Source organism: Ornithorhynchus anatinus, chromosome 10 (assembly GCF_004115215.2).
Source record: "Ornithorhynchus anatinus isolate Pmale09 chromosome 10, mOrnAna1.pri.v4, whole genome shotgun sequence".
Lineage (NCBI taxonomy): Eukaryota > Metazoa > Chordata > Mammalia > Monotremata > Ornithorhynchidae > Ornithorhynchus > Ornithorhynchus anatinus.
Window position 1 is genome coordinate 50,403,227 of NC_041737.1, and position 17,184 is coordinate 50,420,410.

A 17,184-nucleotide genomic window follows, 5' to 3' on the forward strand; every position below is an offset into this window, starting at 1 on the left:
TAGTGGAGCACCAGCAATTAACTAATTTTGTCCGGTTTATGTGGTGGTCTAGTTCTTTTTCTAATTTAAATGTAACCTTCTCGGGCCGGAGCCGTGTCATGTAAAATACTACCGTGCCGTACTCCACAAAGTAAATAATAGAAAGATATCGACCTTCCAAATCAATTCGCTCTCACTATATTCCTGTTCTCTCACTAGATCAATCTTTGTAAGGAAGAGCGCCTCGGTGATAAACCTATAGATCATTAAGTTTAACCAGCTCTTGAAGATTTCCTGACGCCGCACTCTTTCGACAAGAATATATAGATACGGCCTGATTTTAAGGCACGGTTCGTCTCTGTGATGTCTCGAAGAGATCCAGCGCTGGGTCACGTAACGATGCTTCACGCTATATTGCGACAGAGCCTCCTCAGCCACCTTCGCCATGGGGACGGGACCAAGGACTGAGACCCGGCCCAGGCTTGACACATTTTACTTAGATGGCATAATTCGGTGAAGGTGCTTGCAGTCGGATGGCCAGCCTTTCCTGAAACAAGTAGAGGGCCTGAGGTTAAGAATCCCCCGTCCCCTCGACCCCTCTAAAGATGTAGGAGAGGATTTTGTTGGTTTTCATTTACTTTAATCAACCCTTCCAAGGTTTGTGGAGAAAGGATTTGTTGTTTTGTTTTCATTGTTTTTTAATCAATCCCTCTAAAGATGTGGAGAGTAGTTTTGGGGTTTTGTTTTTTAAGGATGACGATGACGATGATCACTGGTTCGAATCCCGGCTCTGCCACTTGTCAGCTGTGCGACTGTAGGCAAGTCACTTCACTTCTCGGTGTCTCAGTTACCTCATCTGTAAAATGGGGATGAAGACCGTGAGCCCCACGTGGGACAACCTGATTCCCCTGTATCTCCCCCAGCGCTCAGAACAGTGCGCTGCACATAGTAAGTGCTTAACAAATACCAACATTAATATGGTGATGATGATAATAATAATATTTGTTAAGCAGTTATGTGTGCCAAGCACTGTACTAAGTGCTGGGGAAGGTACAAGCTACTCAGGTTGGATACAGAGTCTCTGTCCCACACAGAGCTCACATCTTAATCCCCATTTTGCAGATGAGTGAACTGAGGCCCAGAGAAGATAGGTGACTTGCCCAGGGCTACACATCAGACACGGCCGAGCCGGGATTAGAATCCAGGTCCTTTTGACTCCCAGCCCTTCGGTTCGCGGGGCTCGGCCAAACCCGCTCTCAGCTTTGGTAGTGTTCTTTTTGAGATGCGGCAGAGGAAAATATATACGTATGCAGCCCTCTCAGGAATGTGATTTATCCCTGATGGTAAAGTCAGTGTGGTGTCCTGAATAACCCCACAACCTACTTATTGATGCTGGAGCCCTGCAGCGGTCAGTCATATTTATTGAGCACTTACTGTGTGCAGGGTACTGTACTGAACGCTTAGGAGAACACAATATTACAGACACATTCGCTGCCCACAACGAGCTTACAGTCGCTGCACGGCCTCTCTTTCAAGCCCCTACCAAAGCCACTATCTCCCCACTCCTCAAGCCCCACGGGGCAGTCGGAAGAGACCTCCTATTCGGTCTTCCCTTCTTTCACGGCGGCTCTTAGGTTTCATGCCTTTGACTTTTATTGCCTTCTCAAGAGACCAGCGGTTATGTCCGTGATTTTCCGTTATCTGGCGAGTTGCCTGCTAGCAGCTGAAACGAGATTACCAACTCATCTCGCTTCGACTTCAGGAAACTCAGCAGATGGTGGAGATGATGGCGCTCGGAGTTTGTTCTCTACTATAGGCAGTGAGGGAGGTCAAAGGCTATACAAGCTGCTCTCTCGTCCTCGTGTCCTTTTAATTTTGCTCTCAGGTAACCACGACGTAAAGTGGGTATTCCATCTGTATCCCAGGCAGAGAACCATCGGGATGAAAATCTCAAAAAACCCATTAATAGCAATGGGCCGAAATGCACCGTACTGGGCAGCTGGGAAGGACAACACGAGCACAACCCACACTTCATGCCCACAGTGCGCTTCGACTCTAATTCTACCGATCCAGGATCTGCGTAAATAGTTCACGTACGAGAGCCGTCAGGTCTGAGGACTTGGATCCAGCATCACCCAAACAGTCTACGGTGGCATCCTGGAATGTTTTGGATACTAGCTAGGAGTTCACGTCTCCTGAGTTTGCTAATACAGTTACAATGATAATAATAATAAAGGTCTTTGTTAAGCATGAGCTTCTACTGAATTGGCTAACAGAATAGTCATTATTATTACTATAACCATTATAAGGTATAATTAATGATTATCATTATGTCATTCATTATTACTCTGTGCCAGACACTGTGCTAAGTGTCGGGGGAGATAAAAGACACACACACAGTCCCCGCCCTACATGGAGCTCACGCTTTAAAGAGGAGAGAGGACGATTTAATCCCCACTGCAGAGACGAGGAAACTAGGGCACAGAGAAGTTAAGGGACTTGCCCGTGGCCACGACGAGTGGCCGAGAGGGATGAGAACCCAGGTCCCATGACTCCCGGGCCCATGCTCTTTCCACCAGGCCTCGCTGCTTCCCCAGCACTACATAAACATCCCGGGACGAGCCATGCGGCTGAACGGGCGTTCCGTTCCCCACCTCTCTGCAAGAAAGGTAGATCAGCAGCGGAGAGCAGCATGCAGGAATTGCTATTCATTCAATCTTATTTACTGAGCGCTTACTGTGTGCAGAGCGCTGAACGAGGCGCTTGGGAAAGTACAATACGGCAATAAAGAGAGACAAGGGCCATATTAAAGGAGGAGCAGAACCTGCCATCAGTCTTGGGATCTGCCTTTCTAGAAAGTCAAATCCCTGGGGGGAGGGGGAACCATGTACAGATTCAAACTAGGTCATTTAGGCTCTTCCTGAAACAACTATGCTAAAATGACAATCACAGGTTCCACGGGTATAAATTCAAAAACGCCGGAGGGGAAAAAAAAAAACCTGACCCACGTCATCACTAAGATAAGGACAGAGTTTGTGATTAGCTTCCTTTTAGGGGTGATGAACTCACTGGGGGCCGGAGGACTGATCAGTCGTATTTACCGAGCGCTTATCGTGTGCAGAGCCCTGTACTAAGCACTTAGGAGAGTACGACACAACACACACATTCCCTGGCCACCATGAGCTTGGAGTCTAGACCAGGACAATGGTAAAGCATGAGTATGGAAGCTCCAAGCAAAAGTAATACAAATCACCACCTCACCGAACCTTTGAAACAGAAATCGGGAATACGATTTTCTCCGTTCAGGTAAACCGTTTATAGTGTAGCTCCTCAGAGCCTGTGCTGCAGTCCTCAGGCATATGCACATATATATTGTTATCCTAACGCGCAAGTGTTAAAAATTCCCATTAGTGCTAATAGGTGCTGCAAATCAAAGCAAAACTAAACACGATGCCAGCGGGACTCTTCAGGTTAAGTATAACGCTATTTAATGAGATATCTATTTGGCCAGCAGCAACACCTAATATAATCCCTAACGACTGGAAGAGTTTTCTTCCCTATTTTTCTGTGGGGACTGTTTTAAAAGTTCGACCATTCACGAAAGCTTCCATTTGGTGGCATTCCAATAATTAGATAATAACCTTCATTAAACCTATCAGGTGCATGAAGCCTGAGCTGAGCAGTTAAAATTATCTTTTCTCATAAATAAAAACAAAACAGAAAAAAAAACCGCCCACGCCGCTGGAGTGCCAACTCTCAGAACTCACTGCAATGGCTTGGAGTAGATAAAAATTATCTTCTGAGCCCATGAACCCTTGGTTACCGATTCACGGAGGATTTTAATAAGCACGATCGGTCTCCGTGTACTACCTTCCCATTCGGAGTTCTGAGGGAACCTCACAAACGTTAAAATGCAGCAGCCACCGCACCAGATCTTCCCCGTGAGGGTAGTGGGGATGACATCTAAGAGGAGCTCCCGGGCCCACTGGGCAAAAAAGAGTAAACTTGGGGATGTTCGGAAATCACCGCCAACCTCATAATCTGATCTGGCCCCCTCGCTGTTTAGATACTAATAACAATCGATCGTCTTTTTTGAGTGCTTACTGAGCACACCCACTGTTCTACGCACTTGGGAGAGTCCGCCGGAGTTCGTAGACACGTTCCCTGCCCACGACGGGCTTAGAGTCTGGACCAGACGTTAATGTAAAAGCAATAAATTAGGTGAGGTGAATGAACGGTGCAAGTCCAGATGCTGAGGTGACAGAGAACGGTGAGGGAGAAGAGGAAAAGAGGGTTTAGTGGGGGAAGGCCTCTGGGAGATGGGATTGGGTCTTTTAACGTAATTCTACTGTTGCTCTAAAGTGCCCGGTAGAGTTTGAGAGCATAATAATGTTGGTATTTAAGCGCTTACTATGTGCAGAGCACTGTTCTAAGTGCTGGGGCAGATACAGGGTCATCAGTTTGTCCCACGTGAGGCTCACAGATAATCCCCATTTTACAGATGAGGTAACAGGCACAGAGAAGTGAAGTGACTTGCCCACAGTCACACAGCTGACAAGTGGCAGAGCCGGGAGTCGAACCCATGACCTCTGATTCCCGAAGCCCACGCTCTTTTCACTGCTTCTCCAGTGCATACAATGGGCATTATACCTGTAATAGTCACGATCAATGGCACCTTTCCAGGAGCTTTCCCAGACCGAACTTCTAAACCTCACGATACCGTACGGGGGAGGCGAGGGAAAGATGACTCAACTTCCCCGTCCACCTTGATAGCCGTTAACCGCTACGCAAACGAAGGGGAGAGCTTCCAAGTTCTTGGGGGGCAGAGTCGACGGTGAGAGGCTTCCCAAAACCTGTTAACGCTTCACTGCAAAACTCCTTTGTGGTTTTCTCTACTGTGGTTTTGGGAGCCCGGGTGTTTGTTCTCGAGTGAATGGCTGATTTGTGTCATGGCATCTGTTAAGCGCTTACTCTGTGTCAAGCACTGTTCTAAGTGCTAGGGGAGGTAAAAGTTTACCGGGTTGGGCACAGTCCCTGTCCCGGTCTTAAGTGGGAGGGAGTAGGATTTAATCTGCGTTTTCAGTCGATAAAACTGAGGCACGGTGAAGTGACTTGCCCAAGGTCCCGCAGCAGACACGTGGCAGAGCCGGGATTAGAACCCTGGTCCTCTGACTCCCGGGCCTGAGCTCACAGTTCCCTAACCCACTGACGCACTGTCCCCTCCCAAGCACTTAGTACGGTGCTCTGCAGAGGGTGAGTGCTCAATGAATACCACTGATGATGACGACGACGACGCACCGGGGCGGAAGGCAAGCGCTCACCCCTGGACAGTTACCTTTCTGCAAGCTGGACAGAGTCCGTTTTCGTCTGTGCGGATACGATGCCAACAGAAGCGACAGATCTGATAACCGCATGTGCAAGGGAAAAAGTTGATATCATCGATCTCCAGGGGCTCCATGCAAAGGGGGCATTCCACAGGGTCTTCCTTCGCATCAGGGCTACGAGACATCTTCACGTGGATGCACAGCAGCAAAAAAAGTTTATAATAACTTAAGGGAGGAGGTCGGTCCGTCCAGACAGTTAAAATGGCGCACTTTGAAGACCTGGGAAAAGAAGGGGGGTGGGGGGAGGGAATAAAAAGAGAGAGAAGAGAAAATATTGTAAAATTCGGATGATAAAATCCGAGAACGGCAGACCTAAACCACCCGGAAGGTTCCTCTTATCTGTAGCGGCCAGAAAACCATCTCCATTTGGGAAGCTTTTGAAGCCGCTCTAAGAATAAAACGCACGTATCGGCAACTCGTTTGCTCGGCTGAACCTCGGCCGCTGAGCCCATTCGGGCGAGGCTTCCTCCCCGTTGAGGAGAGAAGACAAGCCTCCCTTCAAGGCAGAACGTGGGAGCTGAGAGAGAGTACGTCGGGTCCTCGACTCTTCCAAAAGTCAGACTGCACACAACCCATTTTAAGGGAAAGAACGAGTTCCTTCAGAAATTTCACGTGGATCGTATCGGCTCTGACCTCTGTGGCCTGGGAATTCTGTCTCGTAACCGAGAGCTACTGCAAAACCGGCTGCATGTCAATGCAACGACACATGTCAGTCGACAAACATGCACGATCAAGTGATGAAAGCGCTTCCTTCCATTTAAAAATTGGGTGTTAACACCAGGGCCTAGCGGGACTACGCAAAGATGTTAAGATTTAAAATTCTTCAGTGATATAACATGTACACCTCCTCAGTACCTTAATCCAAAAGGGGAGAGGACTCGGTCATGACCCGTTTAAAAAAAAAAAAAAGGTATTCGTTAAATGCTTACTATGTGCCAGGCACTGTACTAAGCGCTGGGGTAGAAATCAGTTAATGGGGTTGGACACAGTCCCTGTCCCACACAGGGCTCAGTCTTTATCCCCATTTTATAGATGAGGTAACCGAGGCACAGAGAAGTTAAGTGACTTGCCCAAGGTCATTCAGAAGATAAGTGGTGGAGGTGGGATTAGAACCCAGGGCCTCTGACCCCAGAACACGCTGCTTTTCATTTCAAAGTCAAACACTCCCCAGTCACTGACCTAGCAATGAAAAATTCAACCTCTCTACTCCATGCTTTTTAACAGCTTCATAAACAAGAAATTAAAAAAACAAAAACAAAAAAACCCCATAAAATACTTTTCTTGAGTAAAATATTTGTCTCTAGACTAACAGGCTGCCCAGATTTGGCCAAAAAAAAAAAAGAAGTTTTACCTTCAACTACTTTAGAAAATATTCCAAATTCCATTCCAACTTTGGATTTGGGCTTCGGAGGAAATCTATTTCTTTTCCTTTTAGCAGGGCACTTTGGAGTTACCTCTAGGTCAAACTCAAATTTAAGCTCAACAGACAGCAAGTAGAACTAGTCTGACGACTATTTACTTCCCTGTGCGAGACCAAATTAAGAACCACAACTGGGAGGCCGGTGGCGGGTAGGCACGGCCGGCCTCCGAACGGGGCTAAGCGCCTTCAGGTTCAGACGCTCCCGAAAGGCGACACGGCACCCAGCGTGCGCTGACGGGGCTGAGAACCCGACAATCCCGCCCACATCAGGAGCAGATGAAGACCGTCCCTTGGTGGCCAGGTGGATGGGTCTGGTGCCATTTTTCGTTTCTCCCGCTTGGTTGCCTCGGTCTTTTACCGTTTCTAATCCCTCTATCACTCGATGGCATGTAATGAGCGCTTATTTTGTAGAGCGAGCACTGTGCTAAGCGCTTGGAAGCGTTCGGTACGACGGAGTTGACCGTCATGACCCCTGCCCTTAAGATGCTTACAGTCCAATGTGGGGGGGGGGGGGGAGCCAGACATTAAAATAAATTATCTGCAAGGGAAGCAACTGAATATAAGCATAGGAACCTAAGTGCTACGGGAGTCTGTGTGTGTGTTGGGAGTGAGTGTCCAAGTGCTAAGGGAGTCGGTCGGTTGTATTTATTGAGCGCTTACTGTGTGCAGAGCACTGTATTAAGCCCTTGGGAGAGTACAATATAACAATAAACAGACACATTCCTTGCCCAAAACGAGTTTACAGTCTCCGTGCGTGGGTGAGGGGGTAGGGAAGGAAAACACGACGGAGGCGGGGAGATGAGAGGTGACGGAGGACACAGGATTTTCGTAGGGCTTTGGAGCTGGGGAGGGTGTGCTGGTCTGTCCATTATGTAGGGGGAGGGAGTTCCGGGCAGAAAGGAGGATGTGAGCAAAGGGTCAATTGCAAGTGAGGCGAAAGCGAGGAACGGTGAATAGGTCTGGCCGGTCGCTTCGGCTCTCCTGGGTCGCGCATCCCGGGGGCGGGGCGGGAAGCAGCGTGATGTAGTGGATAGAGCACAGGCTTGGGAGTCAGGAGGTCCTGGGTTCTAATCCCTGCTCCACCACCTGTCTGCTGGGTGGCCTGGGGCGAGTCATTTCTCTGTTCTAGCATGTTACCTCACCTGGGGATTGAGACCGTGAAACCCACGTGGGACAGGGACTGCGTCCAATCCGATTTGCTTGTATCCACCCCAGGGTTCATTCGGTACAGTGCCTGGCACGTAGTAAATGCTTAACAAATACCACAATAGTATTATCTGTAAAATGGGGATTGAGACTGTGAACTCCATGCGGAACAGGGACTGTGTCCAATCCAATTTGCTTGAATCCTCCCCAGTGCTTAGTACAGTGCTTGGAATGTAGTGAGCGCTTAACAAATACCACAATTATTACTCATATAGCGCTGAAGCCCTGTGGAGCGGAAAGGGAAGGCTAACAGGGGAGAAGCGTGTCGGTTTGGGGAGGCAGAGGAAATTTAAGACGTAATCCAATTCTGAAAAATGGCTCGTGGTTCCCTACGGGTCTTCTTGGGTATGTGCTCTTGGAGCAGAGTCGCCGACATGAAAGTCATCCTTTACGATTCAGGAACTTTGGCGGATGATTTTAGCCTGATTTTAAAGACTTTCCCTAGTGATCGGAATTGTATTACGACACCGGCCTCCCATTTGAGCCCTCGAGCACGACAGCATATAATTAATTGAACAAGCCTAAACCTGGGACACAGACCTGCCTTATGGCATTGGCCATGGGGTAAAAATCAGAGGAAGCTCACTTAGCTCTGGCATGATCAGCCGTATCAGAGGGGAGAGAGTTGAATTATTGACGATTTTTTCAAGACAGCCAAACTTTGAGGAGTCAGTGTCTCAAAAATAATAATAATCATTATCATTACCATGGTATTTGTTAAGCGCTTACTTTGTGCCAGGAACCGCGCTATGCACTGGGGCAGACACCAGCAAATCGGATTGGACACCGCCCGGTCCCACAAGTGGCTCACGGTCTCAATCCCCATTTGACAGAGGAGATAACTGAGGCCCAAAGAGGTTAAGTGAGTTGCCCGAGGTCACACAGCAGACAAGTGGCGGAGCCGGGATGAGAACCCGGGGCCTTCTGACTCCCAGGCCCGCGCTCTATCCATTAGGCCACGCTGCTCTGAAATACCCCCCCCCCCCCCCCATAAAAAAAACCCCAAGTGGTATGTTGGGGAAGCTGACTGTCTTAAAGCCAAAGGTCAGGAATATCTGCTTGGAAATGAGGAATGGCCAACCAACTGGGGTTTTGTGAATGGGGAGCTGTGTGTCGAATGACTGTTTAGAAAAATGATCCGGGCGCCCAGGTGGCAGCAGGGACCGGGGAGGGGAGAGACGGCAGGCTGACTGAGCGGGGGAGTCGGGATACGGCACCAGACGGGCACGGTGATCACTTGGACGGAGAGGAAGGGGCAGGCCCTGGACATATTCGGGAGGAAAAACTAGCAGGATTGGATAACAGACTGAATACCGGGGTTGAGAGAGAGGGAGGAGTCGGAGATAATGCCATGGCGGAAGGCTTCAGGGGTGGGGAAGGTGAGCTACTGTCAACTGTGGCGAGAACATTTTTGACGTAATGAGCTCGAGGTGCCGAGGAGACGTCCAGGCGGAACTGCGAGACTGCGGCGCAGGAGAGGGGTCGGGGGAGCAAGGGAGATCTGGGAGCCGTTCCCACGGCACGGAGAAGATAACTGAAGCCTTCGGCGCAGAATGAGTGGGAAAGTGTAAAGGGAGTGGGTGTAAAGTGAGAAGAAGTGAGGATTCAGAACACAGCTTTGCGGGATACCCACAGTTAGGAGGTGGGAGGCAGAGAAAGAGGTAAAATAAGAAGCAGGAGGGAACTGTGTCAGAAAAACCAAGAGTAGATAGGGTTTCCAGGGGAAGGGAGTGGTCCACAGTACTAAAGGCAGCCAAGGAGTCGGGAAGAATTGGGATAGAGTGTGTTACATTTGGCCAGGGGTCACTGGTGACTTCAGTGCTGTGGAGAGACTGGACACCAGACTTGCCTCGTTTCCTTTATCTGACACGCAGCGGGATCGAAACTGATTCCCTCAGCAGAAAGAAAAAGGAAACTACTTTGCAATCTCGAAGAATATTCCTCTAAAACCATGGTCAAATTGCAGATGCTGAGTTTTGACACACCCAGTGTTCCCGATAGCCTAAGCAAGCATTCCTCGGTCTTCTCCATCCTAGACCGGAAGCTCCTTTGGGGAAGGGAACGTGTCTACCGACTCCACTGTAGTGCTCTCTCTCAGGTGCGTAGTACAGTGCTCTGCACCCGATGAGCGTTCCTTCATTCATTCATTCAATCGCATTTATTGAGCAGAGCACTGTCCTAAGCGCTTGGAAGAGTACACTACAACAATAAAACAATGAACACATTCCCTGCCCAAGCGTTCAATAAATACCATCGATCCCTCCACGTGGAGCATGGGACTCTCTCCTGGCCTCCCCTCCAGGCCCAAATCTGGGGGTTCCCCCTTCCAGAATTAAATTCCTCTTTAGTTGGTGGCCTGGAAAAGCAGAGCGATGAGGAGAAACCAAGTTCCTAGGTTCCTCTCGCTGAGAAAGCTTCCTCCAGATCTCGCCTAATGAAACATCACAATGCAAAACTCTCCCAAACTCTGATGATGGCCAGGTTGGCCTGTCTCAAATGAATCTGACAAATTAACGAATGCATTTTCTCCCTCCAAAATCTCCATCTGGAGCCTGGCAGTTAAAATGACATTTCTCCGAGACAGGCCGTCACCAAACTTGTACTCGCTTGCACCTCGAACTCCGCCGACAAGTTTTTGAAAGTGAGTACGGGGAACAAAAACGGACCATTAAAAAAATGGAAGGTTACATATTTAGTCATCCTCAAATCAAAAAAAACCAAGCATGTGAAGAATGTGTCGTCTCTCCCGCTGCGTCATCCATTTCGGAGAACATGACCTCCCTGAGTCACCGCCCCTGAGCTACGCACACAAACTCTGGAGCAGAGTTGAAACGTAATTACAATTTAGGAAAGGCTCTTGTTAGCGCTGAGAGTTTTCCCTGCTACGCTCATGAATGCGTATGTACTTTACCAGTCGGTACTACGGCGCCGGTACAGAGCAGATGGTTTCAAAAGAGAAAGTGAAAGGCGACTTCGTTTTTATTTACTCCGGAGAGCTCCATTCTAGTATTCAGCTCCAAAAGGTCGCTCCGAAGGGTGCCCTCACCCAGGGCCGTTGATACAAGACAACAGCCATATCCCAAACCAGGATGGCACGGCCTATTCTTATTCAACCCCCCAAATCATAGATTATTAGCCAGCCAAACTGGCTGACTACTAAAAAATCACAACAACATATGAGATTACCACCTTCTTCTGCCTTATTCTGTCTGCTTTACCCTCTTCGTAATCTTCTCATCAAAAATACAACCTCCCAGAAAAGTCAGGAAAAAAAACCAAAACAAAACCACACACAACTCCTTCATTTCCATTACGTAAAAGCCCCGAACTAAGTTAAATCAAAAGTTGGAACAAGCAGAAACAGTGAGTCACCAGGTCGGGATACGGCACAATAAGTTATACGCGCTGAGCTTCTAACCAGTAATCCCAAAATTACACGTGTGTCACCTCAGAGAGTTAATTTTGCTGTGCAAATTTTAGAGTCAGGAATTACAAAAAGTTCATAGCCTTAGTACCTCATTAAGAGTTTCGTGCACTTAGGAGCTAGGCGATTTTTTTAAAAAAGAAAAGAAAAGGTCTTTAAAACTTTCCACAGAACTACAAGGTAATAAATCTAAGCACTCAAATTACTTGGGTGCCCATGACTTACAAGTCATTTTTAAAATTCACCTCCTACTTCATTCCAAGCTCCTTGGGTCAGGATGAGCCACAACAGAATCTGGGATGCGTGACTAGCATTTTTAATACTGGATTTGCCCAACGCCGTGGGTAAACATCTAAGGAACTGACTCCCCCCACCATGCATCATCTCCACCCCAAAGACGAGTTAAAGGACGCCGGCGGATTAAGTATGTGCAAAACCCAAAGAATAACCCAATCGGCCGCTGCTCCCACGGTGTTATGCAATTCACCAAATAATGGCTTTAAGGCAAGCAGGCGACATCCTTTTCCCTGGCCACACGCTTCCACTGGGGGAAACCACACACAGCCACGACCGGGGGAGGAGAGAGCGAGACAGGAGCTAAGTACGGCACTTAGGATACTGCCTGGCACATAGTAAGCGCTTAATAAATACCATAATTATTACTGCGTCTACAAAAGGAGAAGGGGCTGGGGATCTTTAAGAATGGACAAAAATCCACCCTGGATGATTCAGACATCTATTTGCCTGAAATCGGGTATTGAGCTACATAATCTTTTAAGGTCTCTTCCAGATCCGGTATTCTCTGAGCTCATGAAATATCTGCTGTAAATACACATGGCATTTACCCCCAAATCCCAATGAACACATAAGGTGAAAAGTCAAGTTTATTCTAGCGCCTTAAGGCCTCCTCCTTGGTTTTAATTTAGACAGAGTACATCCTAAACCGCCCGGACGTGATGATTCACTATTATCGGCTGCAAGAAGATGCTCGTGAACAAACCATCAACGGTACTCACCGAATGCTTACCGTGTGCAGAACACTGTACTAAGCGCTTGGGAAAGTACAACCCGACGGAGTCGGAAGACACGTTCCCTGCCCGCAAGGAGCTTAGAGCCTCAAAGAGGAGCTTAGAGTCTTCCAGGGCAATGCCGTGGATGGGTCAGACCAATGATCTGCCTAACCCAATAAGGTGTCTCCGACAACGACATTACGAGACGCTTGGAGAAACAGTGACGGCTGTGCTCCTTGACTCCATCACCCCGCTGAGGAATTTTCCCTCTAATAATCTGTCCGAGATGACTCATCCATGTATTTATCCAAGCCTTTCTTCAGCCAACTGGCATTTTCTCCCTGCACAACTTCCTGTGGTAACGAATTGTCACCGGGCTGGTCCGGGCTTGCGTAATATCCTGACTCGACTACTCCCGGTCTCATTTTTCTGAACGTCAGGCAGAGCATGTCTCCCCCCACACACAAAAGCCTCCAGGGGTGGTCCCTCCCTGCCCGCACTATCGAGCAGAAACTCCTGACCACCGGCTTTACAGGCTTGGTTGCGTACTCACGTTGACGCTCACCCCAGCCCCAAAGCGCTTACGTAAAGATCCTAGTATCCGCTCTGTGATTGATTTTAATGTCTATCTTCCCCTTCAGACTATAAGTTTCTTCTGGACAGGGATCACATCTCGTACGGTATTTCCCTAAGCATTTAGTACAGCGCCCTGCACACGGAAGTGCTCAATAAATACCAATAACTGACTGAAGTAATAGAGTCCGTCTCCCCCTCTAGACTCTAAATTCCTTGAGAGCAGGGATCCTGCCTACTACTATTATGTCCTCCCAAAAGCTCGGGGCAATATTCTGCATCCCGCTGGCATTCAATAAATGCTATTAATGAACACTTCTTTTTATGGTATTTGCTGAACGCTTTCAACATGCCAGGAACTGTGCAAAGTGCTGGGAGAGACACAGTATAATCGGGCTGGACAATAGTCCCTCTCCCACATAGGTCTCATTGTACTTTAATGCTCGCAGGGGAAAACTTAGGCAAATGAAAAAAGGATTCCGCCGAATTAGAGAACATGGTTTTTGCAATCTATTGGGATGAGGGGGGTGAGTGTGTGTGGGGGGGGAGGGATATGACCCCACCCTGTCCACTTCTGGGGTGGGGGCCAAGCAAATCAGTGCTGACATTTCTGGCTGGCGTGGCCCATACCTACTTCTGGGGGAGGCTAGCAAGTTCCATCGTTATTATTATTATTATTGGTATTCTGTGGGGCAAATTTTAATGCCAAGTCAGCATCTTGATGGAAAAAATATTCATCATCTGGAGGCTGACAATGGTTCCATAGGGCCAATCCCCGGTAACTGCTCTCTTCTGCCCACTCGTACTCTCTCAGTCAAAACAGGGAGCTCCCAAAAAGAAAATGAACATAAAAACCGGTAAAAACACACCACCTGAAAACAGTCAGGGACAGCAATATGCTTGAGAAAAGCTTCCTTGATTCAAGTGGAACACTGCATTTTTGCTTGATGTGAAAGACATTTTATTCAAAGTAAACACCACTCCAACTTATTTGCAGAAAATAGGTCATCACTCCTCCAGGTATTGCCACCCCACCCCTCGCTCGCATGGCAGCCCCTATAAGGAATCTACTGTCACAGCCTCTGGAGGAGAGGGGGGGAAAAAAATGGTTAGGTTGTTCTGAAACATGAGACAGGCCGTACTTGTGCAGGAATTTAGATGAGTCCACAAAGTCACATTTGAGAAGAAGAATTCTACAATAAAAGCCGGTGGACCAAGAGGCGTGCTACCAAGCGAAGGACCCAAAAGGCAGCTGTTGAGAAGAGATTTCATCGCTGCAGATCAGAGGGATTTTCCTACTGACCCTGCTCACAGACACAAGACACAAACACGCTAAGGTCCTCGAGAGACCATCTGGTCCCCTAACAGGAAGCGGTTGGATTTTAAAGATCTCCGGGGCAGAGAAGCAGCATGGCCTGGTGGATAAGAGCACAGACTGAGAGTCGGAAGGACCTGACTTCTCATCCTGGCTCCGCCACTCGTCTGCTGTGGGACCCTGGTCAAGTCATTTTCCTTCTCTGGGCCTCGGTTGTCTCATATGAACAATGGGGACTGAGAATGGGAGCCCCGTATGCGCCACGGACTGTGTCCGAATGATTACTTTGGCTCTCCCCCAGCATTTAGTACAGCGACCGGCACACAGTAAGGAGTTAACGGATTCCTTTAAAACTAGCTTACAGTCTAGAGGTAAACAGCTTTTTCGGAAAGGCTTTGACAAGGTTCCCCAGCAGCACGCCCCAGTGGATAGAGAACAGGCCTGAGAGTCAGAGGACCCGGGTTCTAATTCCGGCTCAGCCACCTGTCCGCTGGGTGACCCTGAGCAAGTCACTTCACTTCTCTGGGCTTCAATTACTTCATCTACAAAATGGACAATAACCATGAGCCCCATAAGGTACATGGACTGTGTCCAACCTGATTAGCTTGGCTCTCCCCCAGCATATAGTAGTGTCTAGCATATAGAAAGCGCTTAAATACCACTTAAAAAAAAAAAAAAAGGTTCATCCCTGTTACGATGCTACAACTGCAAAGGCGACCGATTCTACGGTTAAAGGTTTGGGTAGAACCGAAGCTTCTAAAAGAATCTAGTGAAAAAGGAATGGCTATCGAGGTGTCACTTAACATCTCTCCAATAAAAAGTGTACGGGGATTTTCGGAACAAAACTGTCTGACATTTGCACCACCGGGAATTCAATGTGTACGACTGAAGTGCCTCTGCAGGGAACAGATAAAACCAAGAATAACTGCACCGGCTTTATACCAAGAAGCACTGTAGAAAGAAATAAGGAATCACCATCATCAACCCTTGGCATCACGTCGGTTTGATTTACTTGAGCTTGAAATCCAAAGTGTTGATCCAAACCGGTATAGTACAGACTACAACCGGCTACCACCATCCTCCCGAACGATATCGATCGATACCAGGGGTCTCGTTCTGCTGGTAAGAGGAGTCTCCAGCTGCTCACGGAGCGACTCGCCCATATACGGCCGTTCTTTTCATCCGGGAGGGGTCCCGACTACTATGCCTCCACTGGGGACGGATTCTCTTCTGTGGTAGAAAGAAGTCATCCAAGCTGTTTCAGCTTGGCCACTGTAAAGGATCTTTAACCGTCTGGCTTCAGAAGCAGCAGCAGCGGCCAAAAAGAATCATCTTAATCCTCGTCACAATCGGTTAGGCCCGCAGAAAATGCTAGGTTACTTATAGTAACCCATAAAATAAACGGCATTTCTTGGAATAAAGACAAGGATGAGGGACAGGTGTGAGTCTCAAAAATGTACGTCTCCCAAATATTAGTGGGGGGGTGCGCTTCCTTAATGCGTGAATGTGAGCCCCATTTGGGCCCAGCGCTCAGTACAGTGCTTACAACAGAGCAAATGCTTAATAAATACCACAATTATTATTACTGTTATTAGTGCCGACAACAACAACCTGCTTTAGAGTTGAGCTCGTTGTGGACCGGGAATACGTCTACCTACTCTGTTGTGCCGTACTCTCCCAAGCGCTCGGTACGAGGCCCTTCACGTCGTAAGCGTTGACTAAGTATCACTGATTAGATCATACAGACTCAATATATTCCTTCCCTTTCATCCTACCCCCACCATTCAAATTCATAATGCCATTTCACTAAATGGATACATTAGAGTTCTCTTCTAAGAGCCACTCCTTTCTACAAAGGAATAAGTACTTTCCATCAAGTCATTTTGACAGAATGCTGGGGAAAGCAGCACGAGCACACCTGCCTTTAGAATAAGTCAGTGGAAATCCTCCGGTCCCATTTCATCTGATAATTAACCAACCCGTTATAGCAGCTAAGAAAATACGCTCTCACAACTAAATCCAATACACCCCAGAAAGAACCTGGGTCTGAGAGTCCCGAAACCCTGCCGACGAAACACACTTCCCTCAAATTTCTCTCTGGAAATCTATTTTTAGGATCGCATTAGCCAATTTCTCGGTCCCCACTGTAAGCATCTTTTACATGCTTCATTGAGTCGGCACAGTCAAAGCACAGAGTGGCTAAAAGATTCCATAAATATGCCGCATCTTCTTAATGGTGTGCTACGGGGAAGACATTACCGACATTACTTTCAAATGTAAGGGGTGCATTCTGCATCTTAATTCTGTTTGGCACGGCACATCGAAGTCCACAGGGCTCAAAGCGCGGTTCCATCAGGAAATTGGGGAATAGCGGTGTGTCGGAATTCCCCCTCGCTCTGGAGCCGGGGTCCTCCCTCCTTCCCTACCCTCGCCGTGGTGGGTCCAGAAGCAAGTCCGGGAGGGCCCATCCGCTGACGCGCTGAGGCTTGTATGGTTTTGATATGGGTTCCCGTTAAGTATCAGGTGAGGGGCGGTTGGCCGGGGAGCTGCGGGGGGAGAGGTAGTTCGTGGATTTCCACTTCTCTGGAAAAACACAACCAGAAAGTCCTCGGTTCCGGCTCACTGTGTTAGGGAGTTGTTTTACCGAGGCTCTTTTTTTTTCTGGCCCACTTATTGTGGATACAAGGTGCAGTCGGGGGCGGTTCTCCTCGAGGTGAGTGGTTGCATTCCGGCAGACCCCCTCGAGAAGGAAAACCCCTCCTTTTCCTCAGCTCCCTCCCTTCCGTGTCACCTCGACTTGCTCCGTTCCCCCCTCCTCTCCCCGTCCCACAGCACTTATGTATATATCTACAATTCTATTTATATTGATGCCT

The 17,184-nt window shown here is 48.2% G+C and overlaps 1 protein-coding gene across 2 annotated transcripts in view; it reads right to left on the reverse strand.

The window, feature by feature from the left end:
• Window positions 1-17,184, reverse strand: part of CNOT4 (CCR4-NOT transcription complex subunit 4) — a 104,608-nt gene that overhangs the window by 46,419 nt on the left and 41,005 nt on the right. For both annotated transcript variants that reach the window (XM_029073236.1, XM_029073235.1), the window contains exon 2: window positions 5,315-5,582. In XM_029073236.1, the coding sequence (XP_028929069.1) occupies window positions 5,315-5,488 (174 nt within the window). In that variant the 5' untranslated portion in view covers window positions 5,489-5,582. The remainder of the gene's footprint in view (window positions 1-5,314; window positions 5,583-17,184) is intronic.